Source organism: Miscanthus floridulus, chromosome 8 (assembly GCF_019320115.1).
Source record: "Miscanthus floridulus cultivar M001 chromosome 8, ASM1932011v1, whole genome shotgun sequence".
In the NCBI taxonomy this organism is placed as follows: domain Eukaryota; kingdom Viridiplantae; phylum Streptophyta; class Magnoliopsida; order Poales; family Poaceae; genus Miscanthus; species Miscanthus floridulus.
Genome location: NC_089587.1, coordinates 149,925,191 through 149,946,666, shown reverse-complemented (window position 1 = coordinate 149,946,666; position 21,476 = coordinate 149,925,191). Strand labels below are relative to the sequence as shown.

Below are 21,476 nucleotides of genomic sequence, written 5' to 3'. Positions count from 1 at the left end.
GGTCGCTGTGACTCAAACCAAGAAGGCAAGAGAAAGTGATGAAGTCCACCTTATAATGCTTGCCTTCAGTGGTCCAATGAATAATGTCAACAGCACCGGTAGGGTCTCGCTCATGATGATAAGAAGCATAAAACTGATAGATTAGCTCGTTGTTCCAATGCTTCCTAAACTATAGCAGGTAGGACAGCCCCATTGAGTGTATATCACAAACCATCTGCTCCAGCTTGGGTTCCTTGTACTTGCCAAGAGAGTATGCATCAATGCACTTCATCTGAAGGACCGGTGGCTCCCTCTTCTTCAAAAACTTCCGATATAGAATTGAATCATAAAAGTCATAATGGAAGGGGTGCCAGAAATGATACACAAGTCGTAGATCCTTCTCATCCTTAGCATAAAGGTCCCTGCCCCTCATGGACCTAATGTCCTTAACCCAGTGACGATAGTCCACTGGTAGAGGAGGAGTCCAACCACCAGCCGGATTGGGAGCCATGGCGGGCTCCCGCATGATTGGCGACACACCTAAGAAGGGAACAAGCTGAGAGACGAAGCCTGGTCTAGTAGATGGGGCGCGAATAGGTGGAGCAGCAATGGTGCGGCCGACACGCTCAAGAGCTTCCTCTTCTTCATCAACAATCGGCACATCCCCAACAAAGGTCGGGGCAGGAGGAGGAGCGGCAGCCGATGACCCATGATCGTAACGACGATGGGCAGCACAGGAACCACCAGCACCACCATGCTAATATGATGCCTTGGTGTGACTAGATGGTCTAGGGACAGCGGCACAGTCCTGGTTCTTCTTGGAACACTTCTCCTGATGACGCGAAGGACTTCCACCGTCCATGACTGCGAAGAACACAAAGTGGAACTTAAGAAATAATACAAGGAGATGCAAACGAACATCGAGAAGTGAAGAAATAGGAATGGAGTGGTCACCCTAGGGTTGGGAGTTCCAGCCATAGTTAGGACTTCCGACAGCCAGAAGTTCCGGTCTGGCGTTGGGAGTTCCGACGGTGAGAACCTTCGATGGTCTCCGGGACCTCTGACGCCCAAGGTGACCATCCCATTCATGGGGCTTCAAATCGCGACATACATTCATACAACGGAGATAGAGGAGTAGAAAGGAAGAAGGAAGAGATTCAAAATGCAAGGTACATTGGAGTTGGGGTTAGGACGCCATGGTAGTACCTTGAATCGAGAAAGGAAGAAGATGAAGAGGAACCAAATCCGCAGGCCACGAAGAAATCGACGAACGCGAACACCTCCACCAATAGAATCTCCACCACACAAACTGAATGTCCACCATGATCTAAGGAAAAAATAGGGCATGAGCGGTGGAATGGGAGTGGGGAGGCCGGTACTGTCGGTAAGGCCTTCGGCGGCGCAAGGAGAAGGAATGGGGGCCGGAGCTCCCGGTAGGGCGGAGGTGCGGGTAGGGCGCGACACGGTAGCGTGAGGAGGAGTGAGGGCGGCACAAGGAGAGGCAATGGCGGAGCGTGGAGAGAGAATGAGGGCAACAGGAGGGGAGAAGGGAGGGATCGGGCTGGGTAAAAAATGAATCGGGCAACCGACTCAGCGTGATTAAAAAGTCAGATCTACATCGGGACTCCCGGCATACGTTGGGACTTCCGGCAGTCGCGAGTTCTGGCGCGAGCCGGGACTTCCGGCCATCGGGAGTTCCGACCTACGTCGGGACTTCCGACATAGGGAAATAGAAAAACCCTCAAACTTGAACTCACTACACCATGTGGGGCAAAAATATGATGGACACTAACATTTTCACAAGTGACTAGATTTCATTCAACCAACACAAAGCAATAGTCACTCATGAAAATTATAAAATAGATTTTGAAAGTGTCACACAATGTTTTCTTAATTCATTTCTCCTAACTAGATCAAACAAATGTGTGTGCAAGGGATCAAGCCACGTTACGAGAATCAATGATATTTAGTTCACTCCTTAAAGCACAAAATCTTGACTCATCTAGGGCCTTTGTGAAGATATCGGCTAATTGCCTTTCGGTGCTCACATGATGAATGGCGATATCTCCTTTGGCTTTGTGGTCTCTCAAAAAATGATGTCGTATGTCTATGTGCTTTGTTCAAGAGTGGTTTACAGGGTTGTTTGCTAACTTAATGGCACTCTCGTTGTCACACAAAAGTGGAATCTTGGTTAACTCACATCCAAAGTCCTTTAGTGTTTGCTTCATCCGAAGTAGTTGGGCACAGCAAGCGCCGACCGCCACATACTCGGCCTCAGCAGTGGACAAAGCAACAGAATTTTGCCTCTTAGAGCTCCACGACACCAAGGATCAACCAATAAATTAGCAAGTCCCGGTAGTACTCTTTTGGGTTACTTTACAACCAGCATAATCTGAATCGGAATAGCCAAGTAACTCAAAAGTGGAGCCCTTAGGATACCACAAGCCAAGATTAGGAGTGTGCACTAAATACCAAAAAATTCTCTTAACAGCCATCAAATGACATTCTTTTGGATTAGCTTGAAATCTTGCACACATGCACACGCTAAGCATAATATCGGGCCTAGATGCACAAAGGTAAAGAAGTGATCCAATCATGGAGCGATATACCTTTTGATCGATGTCCTTTCCTCCTTGATCAAGATCAAGATGTCCATTGGTTGGCATGGGTGTCTTGATGGGCTTGGCCTTCTCCAAGTTAAACTTGTTCAACATGTCGTTGGTGTACTTGGTTTGACTTATGAACGTGCCATCCTTGAGTTGCTTGATTTGAAATCTAAGGAAAAACTTCAACTCTCCCATCATGGACATCTCGAACCTATTTGTCATAATCATACTAAATTCCTCACAAAAAGCCACATTAGTACTACCAAATAATATGTCATCGACATATATTTGGCAAACAAAGATATCATTATTGACTTTGCGAGTAAACAAAGTAGCATCAGCCTTTCCTATCTCAAAACCTTGTTTGAGTAGGAAATCCTTCAAACAATCATACCAAGCTCCAGGGGCTTGTTTGAGCCCATAGAGCGCCTTGTCGAGCTTGTAGACATGGTTTGGATACTTGGGGTCCTCAAAGCCCGGTGGTTGCTCTACATACACCAACTCGGATAGGGGGGCATTGAGAAATGCACTCTTCACATCCATTTGGTATAACTTGAAATCATGATGAGCAGCATAGGCAAGTAGAATATGAATTTATTCTAGCCTAGCCACCAGTGCATAGGTCTCCCCAAAATCCAAGCCTTCAATTTGAGTGAATCCTTGAGTCACCAACCTTGCCTTGTTCCTTGTTACCACCCCATGCTCATCTTGCTTGTTGTGGAAGACCCACTTGTTTTCAATCACATTTTGCTTAGGCCTTTCCACCAAGGACTAGACTTCATTCCAAGTGAAGTTATTCAACTCCTCTTCCATGGCTATCATCAATCTGGATCATCAAGTGCCTCTTCCACCCTACGAGGTTCCAAAGGAGAAACAAACGAGTAATATTCACAAAAACTTGCTAAACGGGAACGTGTAGTTACCCCTCGTCGAATGCTCCCCAATATGTTATCAACAGGATGATCCCATTGAATGGATTGATGCACTCTAGGATGTGGCACTTGAGTTGATCTTTGGATAGGGCCATTATCATGGTCATGATCGATAGGAAGATCACAATCATGAGCTTGTGGAGGGTTGACTTCACTTCTTTCTTCATTGTTGAGTTGAGGGTGAACTTGCTCATTGTTGACACCATCTTATGAGAATGACCTTGTGCTTCATTTGATCTCCCATCTTGATTTTTTCTTGTTTTAGAAGCTTCACCATGTTCATTGGATGAAACATGATGAATGGTTGGATCAAGATCGTCATGCACAACATGATCTTCATCTTCGTCTTAGATGGGCTTTACTTCACCAATGGCAAGCTTCTTGATTGCTTTGTGTGGAGCTTCTTCATTCCCTACATTTTCAACATTGACTTGCTCCTTTTGAGAGCCGTCGGTTTCATCAAAAGTCACATCTACCGCGATTTCAATCAAACCGGTGGTTTTATTGAAAACACGATATCCATGTTCGTTAGTACCATAACCAAGCATGAAACCTTCATCAACCTTTGGTGCAAACTTAGAGCTTTTGGATTTCTTGTTAAGTATGAAACACTTGGATCCAAAAACTCTAAAGTAGTGCACCTTAGGCTTTTGCCGGTTAGAAGTTCGTAGGCGGTCTTTTCTCTTTTCTTGTGAAGATATAAGCGGTTGATAGCATGGCATGCCGTGTTGACCGCTTCTACCCAATAGTTGGTTGGAGTCTTGAATTCATCCAACATTGCTCTTTCGGCTTCTATAAGCGTTCGGTTCTTCCTCTCCACAACACCATTTTGTTGTGGAGTGTATGGAACCGAAAACTCATGCTTGATTCCTTCTTCATCAAGAAACTCTTCAATGTTGGTGTTCTTGAACTCCATCCCGTTGTCACTTCTAACTCTCTTGATTTTGACATCAAACTCATTTTGGGCTCTTCTTGCAAACTTCTTGAAGATACCTTGGACTTCACTCTTTTCACGCAAAAAGAATACCCAAGTGAAACGAGAATAATCATCAACAATTACAAAACCATATTTGTTACCACCAATGCTTATGTAAGCGATGGGTCCAAATATGTCCATGTGAAGCAACTCCAATGGCCTTTCGGTTGTCACAACATTCTTGACGGGATGTTTAGCTCCAACTTGTTTTCCCGCTTGGCATGTGCAACAAATCCTATCTTTCTCAAAAGAAACATTTGTTAGTCCAAGGATGTGTTCGCCCTTTTGAAGTTTGGCTAAGTTCCTCATCCCAACATGGGCAAGTCAATGATGCCATAACCAACCCATGCTAGATTTTGCCATTAGACAAGTCTCGGGATTTACTCTATTTGATGTGAAATAAACTAGATAGAGTTTCTCTTTTAAATGACCCATAAATGCAATAGAGGAATCCTCCCTTCTATAGACTTTCACACCCTTATCCATAAAAAGACAATTGTAACCCATCTCACAAAGTTGTGAAATGGACAACAAATTGTATCTCAACAAATTCACAAGTAAAACATTAGAAATGGAATTATCATTTGATATAGCGATTTTACCCAAACCGAGGACTTCTCCTTTTCCATTGTCACCAAACACAATATTTCCACTATGATCATGATTTGGCTGGAATGATGTGAATATGTCCTTCTCTCCGGTCATATGATTGGTGCATCCACTATCCAACACCCAACTTGTTCCACCGGAGGGATATTCCTACAAGGACAAATTAAGCTATTGTTTTAGGTACCCAAAAGGATTTGGGTCCTAGGGGGTTAGTCACATAAAACTTGGGCACCCAAACACTCCTCATAATTTCCTTTCTCTTTTGGGCACCAACATACTTAACCACAATCTTGCCATCCTTGCCCCAACAACACATATAGTCACTAGCATAGCACCGTGGAAGTGGTGCTTGTGGCTTGGGGACAACGGATTGCTTTGTCTTGATTGTCTTGGTACTTGTAGGTTGGATCTTTGGAATGTAGACCTTGTTGGCCTTGCATATAAGCTCATCAAGAGCAACGCCCTTGTTGAACTTCACACAAGGCACACCATTGATCATGTTCCTTCCATTGGCCTTTCCATCATACCTATTGTAGCCAATGCCTTCCTTGATTGATGGGTGCCTTGATGACTTGTATATAGTCTTGTTGGATTGCTCTTGACACTTGCACCTATTCTTTAATATCATCTTCAACCTATGAATCTCCTTGTCTTTTTTCTCTAACTCAACAAGGTTAGTTGTATATGCATTCACATCAATTTTATAGTATCTTTTACAACCATCACTAGTGGAGACATTAGAGTCTTCGATTGCCTTAGGAGAAGTTGAAGTGCTATCCCAAAGAGTACTATAGTTTAGCTCAAGATTTCGATATTTTTCTTCCAAGCTTGTGAGGCTTTCTTGAGCTATACTCTTCTCATTCTTGAGGCTAGCTACTTGATCATTAACCGAGGAATGTTCCTTAGTCAATTTCCCAATTGAGTTATTGGTTAAAGATAATTCTACGATTAACTTCTCAACCTTCATCTTTTCCTTGGTGATAGATGCTTCAAGTGCAAGATTTTTCTCTCTCTCTTGAGTGATTATATCTCCTTACATCTCTAATCATCTATCCCTCTTCTCTAATTTCTTCATTAGCATTTTTATTTTAGAGAAGGCCTTTTTACCAAATTTCTTTATCATAGTTGCTTCAATTTCTTCTATGTTCTCATCACAACTATCATTCTCATCACTAGAGGAAACGGGTGTAGTATGTACCTTCTCCCCTTTTGCCATGAGACAAGTTGGGGTATAGTAGTCGTTGTCGATGAGGTTGGAGAAGAGCCTCGGTGGTGAAGATAGGTTAGAGAAGAGTTTTGGTGGTGAAGTTGAGTCGGGGAAGATCATGGTCGGTGAAGAAGAGTGGTGGATGGCGATGTTTGCGACTCCCTTCTTCTTCTTCTCATCATCACTTGACTCACTATCACTTGACTCCCATTCTTCCCCAAGATGAGCTTCGCCTCTCTTCTTGCCTTTGTTCTTCTTGTCTTCATCCTTGTCGTGCTTGTGCTTCTTTTTCTCATTAGGACAATCAGCTATGAAGTGACCAGTTTGACCACATCCATAGCAAAAACTTTTTTTGAACCTTCTCTTTCCATCACCATAGGTCTTGCAGTTGCTTTTCTTCTTCATAAACTTTCTAAGATTTCTAATCACAAATGCAACCTCCGCATCGGTTGCTTCTTCTCCACTTGAGGAATCATCCTTCACTTTCTTCTTCTTTTCTTGACTTAAACCTTGACCTTCATGTTGTTGAGTTGCTTTAAGGGCTGCACTCTTGTTGAATCCCATTGCATTAGGATTTTGATTATGAGCATTGATTGCATCTTCATCTAGACAGTCATGATGCTTAAGTTTTGAAAGAACTTCTTGAGGGGTCATCTCATCATAACCGGGCCTTTCCATGATCACGGGCGCTAGCATGTTGTTCTTGGCTCTATAGGTTCTCAACATCTTTCTAACAACCTTGTTGTCATCCCATTCGGTGCTTCCAAGAGCTCTTATGCGGTTGACCAATGCCATGTGCCTATCAAACATGGATTTTGTTGTTTCATTTTGCAGGAATACAAATCTTTCCAATTCACCATGAAGCAACTCAATGTTGCCTTTTCGCATACTTTTATCTCCTTCAAATGACACTTTCAAAGTATCCAAAATTTGTTTTGCACTTTCCATTCCATTCACTTTTCTAAACTCATCCGGAGCTAGTCTTTGCACAAGCAACCAATGCTACGGCTTGTGCATTTTGATGGAGGTTGTGCACTTCTTCTGGAGTTATCTCTCTATCTTCATCGGTAGGAATCATCACACCAATATCCACAACTTCCCAAAGTCTTGCGGCAATGAGATGCATCTTCATCTTGTAAGATCAATCAGTGTATCTTGTTCCATCAAAGTGAGGTGGCTTGCCAATGTTGACGAACGGAGTATGTAGTGTTGAACCTTTCATGAGTTGTCTATAGTCAAAGCTCATGTTTGAATATATTCCCTTTCCATGAGCATGCTCACCGGCTCTAATATCACTAGCGGCATCTTTGTTTGTTTCATTCTTGTCACTCGTATCATTCTTGCCACTTATTGCATCATCAACCTTCTTGCTCAATTCTTCCTTCATCTTGCTCATCTCATCTTGTATCTTTTTCATTTCATCTTGAAAGAGCTTGGCTTGAGCACTCATCAACTCTTCAGCTATTTTCTTGGCCATTTCGACGACAACGGCTTGCATCTTATCGGACTCCGATATTGTTTCTTCTCACGCGGTGAAGCGCAAAGAGAAGACATCGCTCTGATACCAATTGAAAGGATCTAACAATGCCTAGAGGGGGGTGAATAGGCGTATCTAAAAAATTACTGTAAATGCTAAGTTCAAATCTGTTAGTCAATGTCGGAAGTCCCGGCATTTGGGTCGGAACTCCCGACGTTGTCAGAAGTTTCGGTGCAAACGTCAGCAGTTCCGACGCCTACGTGAACTACAAAAGCAGTGCCAAATTTAACTTTGCAGATAAATAATCTTACAACCTCACTTCCTAGTGGTTTGGTGAAGATGTTGAGTCACTCCCTTGATGTCGTAATGCCTCCAAGCTATAGATCGAGTCCAAACCCTAAAATGGAAGTTTGGGAGAGAAAGAGACAAACAAATACAAGTAATCTCTAGCAATCACAACAACAACAACAAGCACGCGGGACACAAGGATTTATCCTGAGGTTCGGCAACCCCACAAAGGAGCTCCTACGTCCTCGTTGTTGAGGTGACCACCATGGTCGGAGTCTCTTCCACCTCCTTGCCTCTCTCAAAGCGACCACAAAGTACACTTGAGCTTTCCACTAAGAAATTGAAGGGTGATACAAACTTTCCAAGGCTCTTCCACAAGATGGAAGCTCTTGGGCAACGCCTAGCCGGCTAGGGGCAAAGCCCCAAGAGTAATAGACGCAAAATCAACCGACTTGACGAAGAAATCAAGTGCTCAAGCTTGCCAAAGTGATGCTCTCACTTAATCTACTCTCCTTTCACTCAAAACCCTAAGGGAATCGAAGATTAGAGCAAAGGGGGAAGGAGAGGGGTGCTTTAGTTGCTTGGGAGCTATTAAGCACGAAGTGGGTCAGCTGTAAATCAGTCCGTAACGGTTAGAAGTGAAGAGAGGGGTATTTATACTCCAAGTGAAAATCTAACTGTTCAGATCTACGTCGGAAGTTCTGACGTAGCTCTCGGGACTTCTGACGTTAATTGAAAACAATGTTCACACAGGGTCAGAAGTCCGCGCGAGAAAGTTAATGTCGGAACTCCCGGCAAACATCGGGACTTCCGACGGTCGGAACTTCCGACGAACGTCGGGACTTCTGATGTGCGAAGTTAAACAACCAGCCAGCACCGCTGATGCCGGGACTTCCGGCTTGGGTTGGGACATTCCGCAAAGTGGTCTGTGACCCAATCGATGGATGCGATCAGATCATCATTGCTGATGGATCTCCTAACCCAGCGGCGGGGCGCTGGGATCGGAGATGTCATTGCAGGTGTTGGCGTGATTAGCGCAAGGTGATCCTGCACCGCCTCCACGATCTCCATGTTGTCGTCGGGGCCGATGACCTAGAACGCAAGAGACAGCGATTAGACAGGTTTAGGCCGTCAGCTTGACGTAATACCCTACGTCCTATGTCTTTGTGGATTGTATTATGAGAGATTAGATAAAAACGAGGGGGGTCCCTACCCATCTTATATGGCCCGGGGGTAGGGTTATAGATCGGTTGTTTCTATTCTGATCGGTTTTACAAGATAGAAAGTTACAGATATTACGGGATCTAGTATATCCGGACAGGTTTTCTAGATCACCGAAGATCTTCACGCAGTCTTGCGAGGCACGCCGACCTATGTCGTGCTTCGCACGGCGTCGTCTTATAGGCTAGGCCTCCACTAGTGGCGTGGCCCATACGCTGTCTTGTGGGCTGGACCACCCCTAGCGGCTTGGCCCATGTACAACCCTACTAGTATCGGGGGTTAAACCCCCACAGAGACTAGAAAGATATAGAGATCGGTTTTTAATGGTTTAAAGAGTGAGTTTAAGAAAGGTTCTTGGAGATACTCTATGATGACCAAGGTGCATGTTCCACTACTGGAAACATGAATCGCCCTGTGTGCAAAAATAAGTGAATTTTCCTATGAGTTTTTTGTATTTTTCTCTTGGGATTTTTGAAACCGGCACATTAATGACTAATTTGTATGTGTGTATTGAAAAAACGTACAAAAAATTCCTTCGCCCATAGGACAATTCACGTTTTCAGTAGTTAGCCTTAGCTTGCAGACCGCAGACAACACGTAGCTAGAGAGCCACCAACAAAGCTTGTTTCAACTTCCTTTTTTCCTGAAACCATTGCCAAGATGCGCATATCTATGTGTATGTTACTCCGAGTAACAAGACGGTTATCCAAGTTAAAATATGATATATAGTTACAACAAAGCTGGACTCGCACACACTGCATGCATGCTATCATGCATGTGAATTGGATTGATATATCGAGCTGCCGTCCTGCCGATGGATCGATCAGTTGGATCGAGAACGCGGAGTAAGGCCGAGCTAGAACTAGAAGTGGCAGATACGCGGTTAGCTAAAGTAGTAGTAGTGATTTGATTTAGTACTGTTAAATTAACGCGGAGTATTAGCTTTTTGTTGGGTTGCGGTGAAACGAAGCAAGGGTAAAGCGACGCGCGCGATCGATCAGGTTAAAGCTGCCGCCGTGATTGCGTGCTTAGCGCCGGTCCGCGAGGAACAGCTGCCGTGGTAAGCGCGACGCGATTCGGAGGCCCCCGGTCTTCGGACCGTTCTCCAGCTTCTTCTCCTCAAGTAACTACGACGAGGTCATGCAAATGGGCCCTGCCTGGCTCTTGCTAGCTCTAGCTCTAGCTGTGGGCCATCTAGAATGTCTAGATCAATTATATTCTTTTTGCCAAGCATGCATGCATACTGCCAAGTGTGTGCTTTGCGTGGTCATGAAAATTGATGCTGTTGTGGTACATACTCGTAATCGTGATGGCCAAGATCAGCTATTTTTTCGATATTTTCTCTTGAAAGGAAATCAACCGTGTTGCGTCGACCTAGTTCTTAGTTTCCCTGTTTCAATTTACTTTCCCTGCCGGAGAGTACAAAACCCACTACTGGATTCAGGAGCTTTGCCGAGTGCCAGGGGCACTCGGCGAAGCCATAAAAACACTCGGCAAACGGTTTGCCGAGTGTTACACTCGGTAAACTAGTTGTCGAGTGTTTTTTGTCGGACACTCGGCAAAGACTTTGCCAAGTGCCCAAAATACACTCGGCAAATATTTTTTTCGAAAAAAAAGCCATCACAAACATTTTTTTTCGAAAAAAAGCCACCACCAGCCGGTCTCCGTCGGCCGCCGTCGGTCTCTTCGGCGGCGCCCTTGCCCTGCGTCTCGCCTCCGCTCCCTGGCTTCACGGCCGCCACCACGAGCCACCACCGGCCACCACCACCACACCACCGCCGCACACCACCACCCGCCACACCGGGGAAGAGAGGGAGAGGAGGGCGCGGCCGCCAGATCCGGGGAAGAGAGGGAGAGGAGGGGGCGGCCGCGCCGTATCCGCCGCCGGGGAAGAAAGGGAGAGGAGGGGGAGGGGGCGGCCGCGCGGGATCCGCCGCCGAGGAAGAGAGAGGAGGGGGCGGCCACGCTGGATCCGCCACCGGGGAAGAGAGAGGAGGGAGAGGAGGAAGAGGGGCGCCGGCGGTGGGAAGAGAGGGAGAGGAGGGGGCGGGCCGCGCCAGCAAGGGTGGAGGGGAGGGCAGGCCGCACTGGCGCCGGAGAGGGAGGAGGGGAGGGCGGGGCCGCGCCGAGGCCGAGAGGGAGGAGGGGGCGGCGCGTGCGCGTGCCCGTGCGCAGAGAAGGGGAGGGGCTTGCGGACGCGGCGCGGGGAGAAGGGGAGGGGGCGTGCGGACGCGGACGCGGCGCTGGGGGTTAAAAAAAGATTTTTTTTTGGTTTGCCGAGTGTCCTAGATCTGGACACTCAGCAAAGTTTTTTTTTTCCATTTTTTTTCTTCTTCTTTCCCAGAAAAAATATTTTTTTCTTTGCCGAGTGTCCTAGATCTGGGCACTCGGCAAAGATTTTTTTTCATTTTTTTTCTTCTCTTTCTTTCCTAGAAAAAATATTTTTTCCTTTGCCGATGGTAAAAAAAACACTCGGCAAACTCCATCTTTGCCGAGTGTTTTTTTTTGACACTCGGCAAACCTACTCTTTACCGAGTGTTTTTTTTTTGCCGAGTGTTTTTATGACAGCACTCGATAAAGAACTTGTTTGTCGAGTACCCGAGAGAATACACTCGGCAAACATAAAAACACTCGGCAAATTTGATGTTTCCAGTAGTGACCATTACACCAGTCTGCTAATTGAATTATTTGTCTCATTTTAATTATCCTTGTTTTTGTTATAGATTACTAGATATATCTGTTCAATCATATATACATTAGAAACTACTAAGTCAAACATAGAAAGAAAATAACTCCTTAGACTTATTTGATTTATTAGGTACTTGTACGTTGTTAACTATAGTCACACCATTCCAATCTTTTGTTACAAAGTAAATTATTTTGACAATAAGGTGACTGTATTTGTGAAAAAAGGTAATTCATAATTTTATGTTTTATTTATGAATATATAAGAAGGGCGGGTCTGGTGCAAGCGGTAGAGTCTTACCGTCTGTGACCGTAAGGTCCTGGGTTCGAGTCGCGGTCTCCTCGCATTGCACAGGCAAGGGTAAGGCTTGCCACTAACACCATTCCCCAGATCCCGCACAGAGCGGAAGCTCTCTGCACTGGGTACGCCCTTTATGAATGTATAAGAATTAAAAATTAATAGTGAAACTTGTATCATTGATCAAAATATGTCACTTATTTTTTATTTGACGTAGTAGTATAGTTAAGCCTCGTCACAATATTAGCTAGAGACGACGTTTTCAGCATTTACACCACACAAAGTCTTGATCTTTAGCTAGTCCCAATTTCTGTATAATTTGAGATGGAACGAACTGGATGCATGAAGAAGGCCAATGTGAGACCGCGTGTCATGCACCATCACGAAGAAGCAAGTTGCACACACCGTACCATACATAACTTGCTGCCGGCCAGTTAGCTCGCACAGCTTGCTTCTCTGATTCACCAAAACGTTTTCTTGCCCCGAAATCATGCAACTCTCCCTTGTGTCACCTATGACTTTCGTCTCAATACTCTCTGCCTATATTTGTGGCTGCTACCACCGCAGCTTATTAGCTATAAAAGCACATCGGCTTGACCAAGTACAGCCCCAGGACATAGATTCCTCAAGTTATCACACCACCAGTCCACCACACATTACATGTAGTAGGCTCGTGTAAAAAACCTAGCAGCAGTCACACTGCACGTTGCATGTGTCTCGCAAGAAGCTAGGCCCCGCCGCATGGAGAATCCGCGCCGGCACTCCGGCTCCTCCGCGAGCAGGCGGCTGCGCTACCTCCTCGCCCTGGCTGGCGACTACCTCAAGTACCTCTTCATGAAGCGGCGCCGGCTCATGCACAAGGTGGCGCGGAGAACGCTCGCGCTCGTCCACCGCCATGGCGGCGAGCGCAGCAAGAGCCACCACCCGTGGCCTCGCGCGCTGATGGAGCACGAGTTCTCGTGCGCCGACAGCCCCAGCTCCGCGTTCCTCGCGGCGAAGAGGCTGCTGCTGCGGTCACGGCTGAAAGGCAGTAGCGCCGCGGCCGCAGCGGCCGGGGCTGTGTCTTCCTGCTTCGGCTCGTTCCGAGCTCCGTTCGGTTCGCCCGGCGGCGACGAGAGGATGGCATCTGAGGCAGAGGCTGCGGAAGAGGAGGAGGATCAGCTGGAAACGACGGAGGACGAGGAAGAAGATGATGATCAGGTACGAGCAGCCGAGGACGACGGTGGTTGGCTGCAGTGCGGTGACCTTCTTGACGTGGACGACAGGGCGGAGGAGTTCATCAACATGTTCTACGAGCAGCTCAGGGCGCAGAACTTTGCCGCGGTTTTCCATTACTCGCCATGATTATATTTATTTATAGCGTACCTAGCCGCATAGAGTCATCTTGATCTTGCGAGATCGTTGTGACGTGGTTTGGAGGAGCCTTCACTTCTCGAGGATGCGCGCGGCGCGGTTGTGTGATGATCTGTGCATTTTGATGTACGGAGAGTGAGTTTGACACAACATATGTTCCAGATATATGTAATGTCGTACTAATTGAGTAGCAACCGGGTGTAATATATCCGTACGCTCGTACTCTTTTATGTTGGTGTATATGAACATAAAAAAATATACGATCAATTATCAGTCGAGAATAATAAAAATGGACCGTGTATATATTCCTGTGCAATAAAAAATCAGTTCTACTCATTTTCAAATGCTACAAACTAGCTACGTTTTCTAAAATATATTCGCTCCATCCAAAATTATAAGTCATTCCAACTTTCATTAAGAGTCAAAGCATCTCAAGTTTGGCTATTAATTCAAGTTTGCCCGATGTACTTGATTATGTGCTAATGGCTACTCGGAGGTGTCATGTTGTGTTGTATTGTGTTGAGTGTATCATGCAACATGTCTCTTGGCTTGTGAATGTGTAGGTGCTAAGTGCACCAAGATGGTCAATGGCAATGAATAAGGTCAAGCAAGGAGTTCGTGTGCAATGAATCGGGAGCAGTGAAGGGTAGGCCAGAAGGCTTGACCGAGGAACCAGAGGCCAGAGAACGGGCCGTGTGCGGCTCACATTGGGCACATGAATAGCAAGTGTACATGGGTGATGGAGACAATGTTACCATAGTGAAGTATAGGGTTGGACCAAGTCACGGCGAGGCGTCGTGAGCATTTGGTGGGCTGCCAGGCCGAGGACATGGTGGCCGGGACATGCGTCGAGATAGGTTAGTCACGTGTAGCAAGGTGTGCAGGAAGGTTTGCTGGTTTGGTTTTCAAAACTAGGCATAGACAATTTTGTGGTTTGGGTGTCCAAACCATTGGCGGCGTGTTTGACTGGTTTAGGCCTCAAAACCGGTGAGTGGCAAATCGATAGACATGTGTTGGCATCTTAAAGCTTGCATTGAGGCGAAGCAATGTCGAGAAAGCGATGAGTCCGTTGGATCAACAAAGAAAAACTTGGACGGTTTTACCTCTCGGGATGTTTGGGTCAAGTACTTCATGTAAGGGCAACTTGGGAAATACCCAAGTGCCTATATAAACAGGAGATGGCTAGTTGTGAGGCCATGCCTTTGGGGTTTAGGCTCTGACTCGTGAGGTTGAGAGTTTTGCTTAGGCTTAGAGAGAGAGAGGGAGAGAGAGAAGAGGCTCTTTGATTGAGATTTTTGCTATCCAAGCTTTGTGATCTGCTAGGAGTGGCTTGTAACCACACATGGTGAAGTAATACAAAAGATCAAATTCATGCAATTGGTCATAAAGTCTCCGTGCGGTCATTTTTTGGATAGTTCGAATGCGACAATTAAATTAGAGGTGAGCTCGTTCTTAAACAATTCTTTTCGTAGTTTTAAAAATAGATTACTACGTAATGATGTTATCTTGCTTATGAACATTGGAGAGGGTCATGAAGTACTTGAAGAAAGGTTTGGACACGAAGGAGACCAGCAAAGATGTCCAACACAACCTGGAGGCCCAATCCAACTCGAGTTCGAGTCTACCTCGGCCTTCAAGACCAATCTGCAGTAAAAAAGATGCCCAGGACGCATCCGGACTCTATTTATGATGATCCACATATAGATGGAAAGCTAATTTTATAAGCTAACCAATGGATTTATTTTGAGGTCCAAATTCCACAGGAGTCGACGGGAATCATTGAAACAAGTCAATGTGCAGAAGTTGTCAGGGTGCTGCGTCACCGTCTTTGGTCCGCTGGGCCGTGTATCGTCTTTGAGCCCGTTAGGGGGCACGTCCAGGGGGTGTGACGACCCTTAGACCCTATATCCAGTAGCCACCGCCCTTGTTAGGGTTTGGGTTTTTGCTTTAGAACAACCTTTCTTCGAACAGTCACCGTCTTCGGTTGTGAAACCCCACTTTCGCAATCTTAATCATACATCTACAATTTGTCACCTACAATTGAGTTGCGTACTTTCGAGTTCTTGCTTGTGTTCTTCATTTCGCATGCAGGAATTAGACATCTTGGCGAGATCAACCGGATTAGTGACATAGTTGATAACCAGGAGTCATGGTGCTAAGATTGTAGGGTTCACGTCTTTTGATCTAAAGCCAGATCGGTGTGTCGTGCTCCACCAAAATGATATTTATCATCACCTGACAGAAGCTCGGGAACCCGTCCCCATCAACCCTCAAAACCCCTTTTTCAAGAATAATTTGTAAACCCCAATGTGGGAGAGAACAATTGAAATTCTTGACCAAGATTTGAGCTTTTGGTCAAGATCTCTTGTGGTAACTTCACAGTACTCTTCGGAGATCATTGCCTATTTATCAGTGGTACCACTCGTCCTTCTTCTCGAGTTGTCCTTTTGAGGAATGCTTCCAAAGATATTTCAAATTGCATCATGCTAACCCACATGATAAGTTGAGTGCTTTCTTTAACCGTGTGACCAAATCTTGGATTCCCAAGTACATGCTTGCTAACCCTTCAAGATCCAAGATTATGATTTCTTTGTCCCCTCTTGTGTAGGTATGGTGAAATGGGGGTGAACATGAGCTTAGTGGAGCATGTGACCAGTTGAACGTATTAAGACTTGTTATGCCTGGTTGAAGAAATCATCTCATTTACTGGAGACATCTCTTGTATGGAGCCATCGCAACTCTCTGTCAAAGTACGGTACCAAGTCACAAACCATTTGTAATAGTAATATAATAATCCCATAGTTTGCGAAGACAGATACCGTCAATGGTGTTTTTCCACTACTGCAGCTGGGCTCTTTAGAGGCGGCTGGCTTGGTCTACAGAGAGAAGAGATTCTGATTCAAACCCAATTCCGTAAGTGAAATGGTCTGCTCTGAAGGAAGCCCTCTGACTAGGTAGGGCAGGCTAAGATGGACCAGAATCAAATGGGGCAGCTGTTCCTAATGGTTTCATTGCTTTGCTTGAGATTGACACTATAGCTGTAAAGGCCTTCATCTCAACTAGCCGAAAGCCAAATCCGGGACGGGACATGCCAGACTGACATCTCGATGTTCCTTACCTACCTAACCTAACAGTACTTTTTGATTCCAGTAATGCAATCTTTCTCTTTCCCTTGCCGGTGGTCAGATTCTCGATCTTCCTCCTTTCTTGCTCGAAACATTAGTAGTTCCTCGCTTGACCAGATACGCTATTTCTTTCATCTATCACTGAATGGCCTATCCTATCCCTTTGTCTAGACCGGAATCGAAGGGAGAGGATTCGACTCTCCTATTCCGTCTCTACAAATCAGCAATTTATAGAGGTAGTTCTCTAGCTGCCTCTAAAAATCATATTTCTAAAGGCGGTTGAAAACATGAGCCACCTCTAAAAGTTAATTTATAGAGTCGCCTCTATAAATTGTTTTTCAGAAATTACAAATTTGGGCCTAAAAAATAGGAAAAAATCCTAAAAAATAGCAAAATTTATTTTTAAATCTCGGGAGACCCCGTAGGGGGCTGCATAGGCGCGCTCATAATAAATTGTGATTATAAATTCTGATTATTTGCAGCTGCATGGCCGCCGGCACTCGACCCCCGACCAGTGGCTTTGCGCATTCGTCCCCTATCCACTCCACTCATACAACACTTATGTCCAAATGGGATATTCATTCTCGTTATTTTTATCTTCGCCCAGTTTTCAAATGAGTATTTGAGACCCTAACGAATTTGAATGAAAAAGTTGTCAACTATAAAGTTGCATAACTTTTCGAGATCTACAACTTTTGTTTTATTCGTTTCTCCATCGGAGGTTGTTTGAAAAAATAGAATTTCAAATGTGAGAAGTTCAAGCGTAACTTTCCAAGCATAGATGATTTCAAATAGAAAAGCTATCAACTATAAAGTTGCATAATTTTTTGAGGTCTACAACTTTCGTTTTGGTCATTTCTCCATCCGAGGTAGTTTGAAAATTTTGAATTTCAAATGTGAGAAATTCAAATGTAATTTTTCATGAATAGATGATAGATTATTTCAAATAAAAAAGTTATCAACTACAAAGTTGCATAACTCTTTGAGATTTACAATTTTCGTTTTGGTCGTTTCTCTATCTGGGATCATTCGATTTTTAGAGGTGGCTGAAAATAGAGCCGCCTCTAAAAATAAAGATATTTTTAGAGGTGGCTGGAAACATCAGCCGACTCTACAAATGCATTTCTAGAGGCGCCTCGATTTGGAGGCCATCTACAGTGAAATGCCTCCCTATCGATGTTTCACCACCGATAGCCTGCCACGGGATACCCGGAGCAGTTTGTTTGGGCTTCAGCGTATGCAGAACTCGACGGTAAACACAAGAGACAGTCGATTTATCCTGGTTCGGACCCTCGATCGTGATCGGGTAATAGCCCTACGTCCAGTCGGTGTTAGCCTTTGCGTTGGATTGATTGTAAAGTATTGTCTCTAACTCTCTTCTGCAGGAACTCCGCCCTCCTTTATATAGTCATGAGGCCAGAGTCCTAGTCGGTTTACAATGAGAGTTCCTAATAGGATTACAGAATAATACTACTAATAAGATTACATGGAAAGAATCCTAGTTAGACTAGATCTTCTCCCTTTCTTGAGGGGTATCCCGTGGGTCCCGTATCGACAAGCCCCCGAGCACTTCATGGTTGAGCTCTGGAAGCCTCGTCTTGTTCCTTTAGGCCTTGCCGAGTAGGAACAAGCGTCGTCTGAGTGCTTTCTTGAGCGAAACCGTGTAGCGCTTCGTGAGATCTTCGGGTGGTGTGTACCTTTTTTTTAAGAAAAAGTACTCCCATCTGGGTGTAGCCCCCAAGCTTCTTGCTATTTGGAACAAGGAGCTGGAGGGTCTTGTCTTGAAATTGCTCTGATTCTTCATCGAAGGGCTCCCGAGCATATACCTAGGTTCTTTATCAAAAAGAACTCGGATATAGCTCGGTCCGGGTTCTTTTTGTCTTAAGGCCTTGAAGTGGTCTGTCTTGAAGAAGTCTTCTTGGTGACGTGCGTTTTTTCGAAGAAAAAAGTGCACTCACTGAGTGTAGCCCCCGAGCCTCTTGCTATTTAGAACAAAAAGTTGGAGGGTCTTGAATCTTATGTTTTTTGAAAACTCATGTCTTGAAGAATTCTTTTGATGTGCACTTTTTTGAAGAAAAAGTGCACTCACTGAGTGTAGCCCCCGAGCCTCTTGCTATTTGGAACAAAGAGTTGGAGGGTCTTGAATCTGAGTTGTTCAAAGAACTAAAAACCTCTCCTGTTGCAGCCCCCAAGCATATATCTGGGTTCTTTTATTAAAAAAGAACTGGATCTTGGCATATTCTCTGGTAGTCTGCTGTTGTCAGATGTAGTTGAGAAATGGATCGTTGCGTTCTCATGCCGTGTTTAAACAGGCCTGGTGGGCCGTGTTTTTATTGCTGGTGATATTTTTGCTGCTATAGTTCCCCCTCTAAGGTCTTCTGTTCGTCTTGAGGGTTTTATGAAGAAGAAGATAGCTAAGTGAGTGAATCCTGGTTATGTTTCTTTGCTTTTGTTTTCTTTTTTTCTGATTCATATTCTTATCGTCGAGTTTGCTTATCATCTTACAGACCCTCGCCTTCCCTTAACCCTCAGTCGACCTCTTGTCAGTCTTCTGGCGTGCCCCTGTGTACTGAGTCTCAGGACCTGGAATGTACGGTCGGCGAGGTGGCTATGAGGGAGACAGGGTTCCCTGGTGATCACACTGCTGCTGATTTGGTGGCTCCAGGGGTGACCGTGGTGGTGGATCCATCTGAGGAGGTAGCCGGGGCTTCCCAGGATACGGCCCTAGTCTTGCCTTCTTTGCATCGGCCGGCTTCTCCCTCTGCTCCTCTTGCTACTGGTGGTCAGCGTTTGGATGATGATGTGTTGCAACAATTCGATGCCACTTATCGGTTGTCAGAGCTGACCGCTGCCTAGGGAACCTTTGCGACTTCTTTTGGGGAAAAATCCAGGTTAGTTTTTCTGAAGTTCTTTCTTTGGATGTTCGTCTTTCTTCTGTTCTTATTCTCTCTCTCTTTTTGTTCAGTCTTTTTCTCGGGATCATACCGGCTTCTTTTTCTTGTCAAAGGGAGGAACAGGCTCTCCGTGCCCAGGTGGTTGAGGCAGAAAAGCGGAGGGATGCTGCTGTCCAGGAGGCCTTGAAGAATGTGGAGGCCATGAAGAATGAGTGGAATGGTATTGCGGGTTCTTTTTGTTTCCTTTTGTATTCAAATTTCCCTTTCTGCTGACTTGTTTTTTTGGTGCCTGGTCTAGCTCTCCGAGTTGAAAAGCAGAAGCTCTCGGAGGGTATTGAGGAAATGAAGATACTTGTTCGCAATAGTCACAATAGGGCTGAGGAGGTAATTACTCGTGCTGAAGAACTCGTGCTTGCCAAGTTGATTAGGCGTGGAGCTGACAAGGATCTTGTGCAGGTCCAAAAAACTGTTGAAGTCTTGACTGGCAAGTTAGCGACGGCTACTGAGAACTGGAATGCTTTGTGGAAATCATTTCGGTCAGTAGCCGATCTTCTCCGGACTCCAACAGATGATGGTCAATCTTGGGCTCAGTTTATTCCTCAAGTTCTGACCCGTTTCCAGGAGTTCGTGAAGAGGTGCGCCCAACTATGTATCAGAAATGTTCTTGCACAGGTCCAGGTTCTTGCTCCGGAGGTGCCTTTGTCCAAGATTGCAGAGGAAGTCGAGAGTCAAGAATATCTGTATGCCGTTGAAAAGGCGAAGCCTGAGGTCGAAGATTTAGCCAGGAGGATTGTGGATAATCTTAATATTGATATTTTTTCTCCTGATGATGATGCTTGATGTAATTGACCTTTGTACTCCAGCCTCTGTAATAGGATATTATACTTCTTTTTGAATGAAGATTCTTTATTTTTTATTGATGTCTTCTTTGCCTGGATGTCTTCGCCTTGTTTATTCTTTAAATGAGTTGTCCAAGTGATCGGAATTTTTTCTGAGTTGTCGTTTATTGGTCGTGGTGCGCATCCACAGTTTATGGTGGTCGTGTTGTTTCATCCGTTGTAGGATCGCTCCTTGATAGGTCGAGCGTTTGTATGGCTTTTTATCTATGCCATGTAATCAACTCGGTATATGCAGATCGTTGTCTTGTCAAATCTTCTTGATTTTGTCAAGTGCTTGTCAGGCTTACTGAAGAGACTTAGGACCAGCGATCTCAAGTATCTTCAGCTTCTTCTTTTTAGCTTTTTGCTTAACTCGAGATGTGGCCAGCATCTGGTCTTTCCTTGGTTGTAAAAACATCTTAGGATCGGTTCAGGTGTTGGCTTATCAGCTACCCTCATCGGCAGGCTCAAGCATCTTTTTGGCTTTTTTGTTCACTGCCGGTATGTGAAAATAACTAAGGGAAAGCCATAATAAGACATATGTTGTCGAGGAACACCATCTTTATTGATCATGAACGTTGATATGCTTAGTGAAAACAACTTTGGGAAAGCCATAATAAGACATATGTTGTCGAGGAACACCATCTTTATTGATCATGAACGTTGATCTCTTGTGGCTTGTATATATATTCTTCCTTGAGTTGTTTTCATGCGTAGAATCTTCTTAGTTGGCTGATGTGCCATGTATTGTTGACTTCTTTTCCATCTTCAGTTATCAACTTGTACGTGCCTGGTCCGGTGACTTTTGTGACAATAAAAGGACCTTCCCATGGGCTAAGTAGTTTATGGCGCCTGTCAGTTTTTTGTATTCTTCTTAGTACTAGGTCTCCGATTTGGAGTGATCGAGGCTGGGTATTCTTGTTGTAGTGGCGTCTTAAACCTTAGAGG

At 45.0% G+C, this 21,476-nt stretch overlaps 1 protein-coding gene and 1 pseudogene across 1 annotated transcript; one reads left to right on the top strand and one right to left on the bottom strand.

Annotated features, from left to right (window-relative positions):
- Window positions 1-767: 767 nt before the first annotated feature.
- Window positions 768-5,122, bottom strand: LOC136470006 (secreted RxLR effector protein 161-like; annotated as a pseudogene).
- A 7,897-nt stretch (window positions 5,123-13,019) lies between these two features.
- Window positions 13,020-13,622, top strand: LOC136473683 (uncharacterized). The gene has a single exon (XM_066471332.1). It carries the CDS (start codon window positions 13,020-13,022, stop codon window positions 13,620-13,622), a length of 603 nt encoding a protein of 200 aa, XP_066327429.1.
- Window positions 13,623-21,476: the final 7,854 nt, after the last annotated feature.